This window comes from Electrona antarctica (genome assembly GCF_951216825.1).
Source record: "Electrona antarctica genome assembly, chromosome: 10".
Classification (NCBI taxonomy): Eukaryota; Metazoa; Chordata; class Actinopteri; order Myctophiformes; family Myctophidae; genus Electrona; species Electrona antarctica.
The window spans coordinates 24,490,264-24,496,263 of record NC_136791.1 but is presented as its reverse complement, the minus strand read 5'-3'; the positions used below and the strand labels follow the sequence as shown (position 1 = coordinate 24,496,263).

Genomic DNA, 6,000 nt, shown 5'->3' with positions numbered 1-6,000 from the left:
GTCCCCACCACCACCACCAGGCGGGTGTTATTTGAACCCCCCAGGAGAGCCTGCTCCTCGGAGGCCGCCACCGTCCCTTCGGCCCTGGTCAGGAGAGCTGGCTGCTCCTCTGGGGCCACCGCCGTCCCCTCTGCCCTGGCCAGCAGCTCCGGCTATGTGGAGGAGATGTACTTGGCCTGGCTGGAGGACCACACCAATGTGCATGAGGTGAATGATGGCGGCACCATCATTATGTGCAACACACATCACTAGTCTTCATTCATTTGTCCGCCGTTTTTAACATCAATTTAGATTCTAAATGCCAGCACCCCCATGCCAGCTGCTCTCCCTGCACTGTCACTCTCAACATGGGAGTATCAGTATTTTATAAAAAGTATAATAAACATTCTCTAGGTGGGGACACCGTAGTTTCTATTGGGATATAATAGCCTATATGTGAGACTATCAGTCTGATATTGTATGTAAAACAAAAAAGAAAAAGAAATCCAAATGATCTCATGGGCCAGATATTATTTCTGGGGGGCCAGTTTTGGCTGGCGGGCCGCCTGTTGCCTACTCCTGCTATAGGCCTCAAGTGGTTCAAAGTCATCCGCTAATGTCAGAACTCTTTATTTCAGTTATAGTTGATTTCATTAATATACAATTTGTGGTTTTTTACATTGCATTTCAGACTTTTACACTCTATACATGAATGTTGATGTTGGTGTTGTTTTGTTTTGTTTTGTTCTGTATCTGTTCTGTAATTGTTGTCATGTATCTGTCTGTCCTGTCTTATGTGCAAACTTCAATAAAACTACTTGAATAATAATAATGTCAGAACTCTCAGCCACTTAAAAGCTCATAGCAGTGGCCGGTGTTAGCAGTGGCCGGTGGTGTGCCCGGAGTGGCCGGGATGCTTGCTCCTTGCTGGTCCGCTCGGTATATGCTCACTGTGTCAAAGCCCTTTTAACTGATCCAAAATGCTGCGGCACATGGGGCTGCTCTTATGTTTTCAAGTCTCCCCAATATAGCTAGTGTCCTTTTATGCATCACAAACTAACTCCATTGCTCAAGCCTGTGAGTTGAGTCCATTGGCTCGAGCCGTTTTCTATGTTTTGGGCCCAAACCGGCGACTGTGGCTCAGGAGGTAGAGCAGGTCGTCCAATGATCCATGGGTCGGCGGTTCAAATCCCGGCTCCTCCTGTCTACATGTCGAAGGGTCCTTGGGCAAGACACTGAACCCCAGGGGTACAGGCTTTAGTTCCGACATGCTATTGATCCGAAACCTCAATCACTAACCTAACCATAACCGCAAGCACGGGAGCAGCGCATTTTCGCATCGCATTGCATGTCCCCGCGCTTCGGACCTTTGGTGTATTGGATCTGCGTGTGCACTCCAATTGCTCCCGATGTGCTGGTTGGTACCTTGCATGGTTTCCGCCGTAATCGATGTGTGTGTGAATGGGTGAATGTAAAGCGCCATGGATAAAGGCGCTATATAAATGCACCATTTACCATTTAAACCTGCACCAAACTTGCACTGTAGTACCAAATTTGGCCGATTGGAAATCCTTGCCTCAAAAATCCCTCACCCTGGGACGGTCCTAGGGGTTTGGTCTCACTCCTTCTGTGATGCCTTCATTGGGTTCTGGTTACTGTCAGCATCCAATTTAGAACACTGCATAGACGGTGAATGATGATGATGACCTGCAAGATAATGAAGAGTGTGACAACCCTGTACCCTGATCCAACCCTGATCCAACCCTAATACCCTGATCCAACCCTGTACCCTGATCCAACCCTGTACCCTGATCCAACCCTAATACCCTGATCCATCCATAAACCCCTTATCTTTCACTGACTGTAGATCTGTCCCTACGACACCCTGGCCAATGCTTCTACAATCTTTATTTTCCCTACTGACTCCCAAGTTGTGGAATGACGGATCGGAACAACAACAACAACTCTAGTTTTCTCTGCCTGAGTTGCAGTGGTGGAAAGTAACTAAGTACTTTTACTTAAGTACTGTACTTAAGTACAATTTTGAGGTATTTGTACTTTACTTGAGTATTTCCAATTTCCAGTACTTTCACTTCTACTCCACTACATATCGGAGCCAAAATGTGTACTTTTACTCCACTACAATTATTTGAAAACTTTAGTTACTAGTTACTTTGGCGATCTCATACATTAACCACTTCACCCCTATACATTTCGGCCATTTGAAAATAGCCGATCTACACAATGCGTTGCAACACGACGCATTGTGAGCTTGTATATCGGCTATTTTCAATAGATTTTGTACACATTTTGAACTTGTGAAATGGGACATTCTGCACAATGAGTACTTTTACTTTTAGTACTTTAAGTACATTTTGATGCCAATACTTTTGTACTTTTACTCAAGTACATTTTCTTTTTTTTTTAAACACATTTTATTCAAAGAGTATGACATCATATTATGCAAGTTTCACAGAAAGAAAATACAACTCTTTGTTTTTATATTTTCTCCCACAACTCCTTTCCCAATCCTCCCCACCCACCCACCATCTTTCCCCACGAGGCCAGACATACAAACAACATAAATTATATACAGGTATAAAACCAATAAGTTGAGTACATAACTAAGATACACACAACATATATACAGGTATAAAACCAATAGGTTGAGTCTCAAGTACATTTTCAATTCCGTACTTTTACTTGTAACGAAGTAGTTCTAAATTGCAGTATTGGTACTTTTACTTAAGTAAAACATTAGTACTTTTTCCACCACTGCTGCTGGGTTGTAAACTGATGGAAGTGTCCCTGTCTGATGACTGACTACATGTGTCCCTGTTCTAGTCCTGGGACGCGTTCTTCCGCAGTGCCCAGGCTGCCGCTCCGGCCGGCCAGACGGACGAGAGACGGGCCCCCCCCTCCACCCTGCTGCAGGGCAGAGCCATGTCGCGGACCCCCGGCACCACCCAGAAGGTGGTGGAGGACCACCTGGCCGTGCACACGCTCATACGGGCCTATCAGGTACTGTATGTGCAGACTCACTTGCCTAGACCATGCAGTTCTTCCCAAACATTTTTGGCCCGTGACCCAAAAGAGAAATTTGACGTTTCCCCGGGACCCAAACTATAGTGAAAATAGCTGATCTACAAGCCCATTATGGGACTTCTTAGATTTGTCTCATAAAGGGAATCTCCGCTCACTCAAATCTTACCTACTGTATCTATAATGGAGTACATTCAGTCCATTTGTTTAGTAAATGCATTTAGTACACTACACAATTTGTGAGGTCGTGTACAGCGGGATCTTCGCTCACAACGTGTCTGTCTATGTTGAGCTTGTATAGTTATGCTACTTTCAGCAAAGGTCTCCCCAGAATACAGATGCTGGGGTTTAAGTATTTAAAGCCATATGAAGGTGGATAAATAAATAAATCAGGGCGGGTGTCATCTACCCAGACAAATGCTCTGTATAATACTGTAAGTAGTACAGTACGTACCGTACGGCTGGTAACAGAAACGGTATCAGTCAAAGTTGCAGTTGACTTGTCGAGAGCTCTCGCAGTTGGCAGCTGGAGACGGCTGTGTGAATATTGTATATGCTCCTCTGCATTAAAAGGAATCCACGATTTGTTTGTCACCACACCAGCGCGAGGTTATGCAAATTGGCAGATTAACTCTAACCTACTTAGCCGGGGTGCATTTTGAAAATAGAATGATCAAAGAGACTACTTAAACAAAACAGGTGGTAACGTTTCCCCTCGCCCTCTAATTAATTAGTGGAAGTATCCGAGGGATTTATTAAATTCTGTCTTTTGGCAAAGCCCGTCACTTTATTCCCAGCTTGTTGCAAGCCTTCTGGGAGTGTGTGTGCGTGTGTGTGTGTGCGTGTGTGTTATGTGTGCGTGAAGTGTGCATGCATGCATATTTTGCGTACAGTACATGCCTGTGTGTGTGTGTGTGTGTGTGTGTGTGTGTGTGTGTGTGTGTGTGTGTGTGTGTGTGTGTGTGTGTGTGTGTGTGTGTGTGTGTGTGTGTGTGTGTGTGTGTGTGTGTGTGTGTGTGTGTGCGACTGTGCGTGTGCGTGTGTGTGTGTGTGTGTGTCTGTGTGTTCAGTGAACAAACATAAAGCTAAACTCCCCAAGGGGCATCTTCTCTGGGTAATGGCGACCTTTTCCTTGAGTGTGTTCTGTTTATAGGCCTAGTACTGACTGTAAAACCATAGAATGAACTCATCACTGTTATGTCTCCTTGTGTCACTCTGCTTACATCACTGTCTCCACCGCGTCTGTCTGTCTGTCTGTCTGTCTGTCTGTCTGTCTGTCTGTCTGTCTGTCTGTCTGTCTGTCTGTCTGTCTCCACCGCGACCGTCTGTCTGTCTGTCTGTCTGTCTGTCTGTCTGTTTGTCTGTTTGTCTGTCTCGGGTGTTGCACGTTGAAAATGGCAGATCTACAAGCTTGTAGATCGGCGCTACTGTATACGTGTAAAATCATTCAAAAAACATTTCAGATTACTAAAATATGACAAATTGTATTCAAAAGACCATGACTAAAACTAAAAAACAAAAATTTCTGTCAAAATACTGGATAAGCAAGCAGTTTCCTGTGTGTGTGTGTGTGTGTGTGTGTGTGTGTGTGTGTGTGTGTGTGTGTGTGTGTGTGTGTGTGTGTGTGTGTGTGTGTGTGTGTGTGTGTGTGTGTGTGTGTGTGTGTGTGTGTGTGTGTGTGTGTGTGTGTGTGTGTGTGTGTGTGTGTGTGTGTGTAGATCCGCGGTCACCACGCAGCTCAGCTGGACCCTCTGGGGATCCTGGCAGCTGACCTGAACGCCTGCATTCCCTCTGACCTCATCACCAACCTCCACAACCTGGGTAGGTACAGTACAGTAGGCCCTCTATGTATGCTCACAGACCTCATCACCATCCCCCACAACCTGGGTAGGTACAGTACAGTAGGCCCTCTATGTATGTATGCTCACAGACCCCATCACCAACCTCCACAACCTGGGTAGGTACAGTACAGTAGGCCCTCTGTGTATGTATGCTCACAGACCCCATCACCAACCCCCACAACCTGGGTAGGTACAGTACAGTAGGCCCTCTGTGTACTGTATGCTCACAGACCCCATCACCAACCCCCACAACCTGGGTAGGTACAGTACAGTAGGCCCTCTATGTATGCTCACAGACCCCATCACCAACCCCCACAACCTGGGTAGGTACAGTACAGTAGGCCCTCTATGTATGTATGCTCACAGACCCCATCACCAACCCCCACAACCTGGGTAGGTACAGTAGGCCCTCTGTGTATGTATGCTCACAGACCTCATCACCAACCTCCACAACCTGGGTAGGTACAGTACAGTAGGCCCTCTATGTCTGCTCACAGACCTCATCACCAACCCCCACAACCTGGGTAGGTACAGTACAGTAGGCCCTCTATGTATGTATGCTCACAGACCCCATCACCAACCTCCACAACCTGGGTATAGGTACAGTAGGCCCTCTGTGTATGTATGCTCACAGACCTCATCACCAACCTCCACAACCTGGGTAGGTACAGTACAGTAGGCCCTCTATGTCTGCTCACAGACCTCATCACCAACCCCCACAACCTGGGTAGGTACAGTACAGTAGGCCCTCTATGTATGTATGCTCACAGACCCCATCACCAACCTCCACAACCTGGGTATAGGTACAGTAGGCCCTCTGTGTATGCTCACAGACCCCATCACCAACCCCCACAACCTGGGTAGGTACAGTACAGTAGGCCCTCTGTGTATGCTCACAGACCCCATCACCAACCCCCACAACCTGGGTAGGTAGCAGTGGTGGAAAAAGTACTACATTGTTTTACTTAAGTAAATGTATATCAATACTGGATTGTAGAAATACTCCATTGCAAGTAAAAGTCCAGAATTCAAAATGTACTTGAGTAAAAGTACAAACGTATTGGTATCAACATGTACTTAATGTACCAAAAGTAGTACTACTCATTATGCAGAATGTCCCATTTCAAGCTATCTACAA

General features: G+C 46.1%; 1 protein-coding gene across 2 annotated transcripts in view; it reads left to right on the top strand.

Annotated features, from left to right (window-relative positions):
- Positions 1-6,000, top strand: part of ogdhl (oxoglutarate dehydrogenase L) — a gene marked incomplete at its 3' end in the record, with an annotated part of 44,709 nt that continues 38,709 nt past the window's right edge. The window contains exons 1-3 of one of the 2 annotated variants that reach the window (XM_079512985.1): positions 1-207; positions 2,824-3,000; positions 4,740-4,842. In XM_079512985.1, coding sequence (XP_079369111.1) covers positions 166-207; positions 2,824-3,000; positions 4,740-4,842 — 322 coding nt within the window. In that variant the 5' untranslated portion in view covers positions 1-165. Of the gene's footprint in view, positions 208-2,823; positions 3,001-4,739; positions 4,843-6,000 lie in introns of those variants that run through there. The other variant, XM_079512984.1, reaches the window with a different exon arrangement.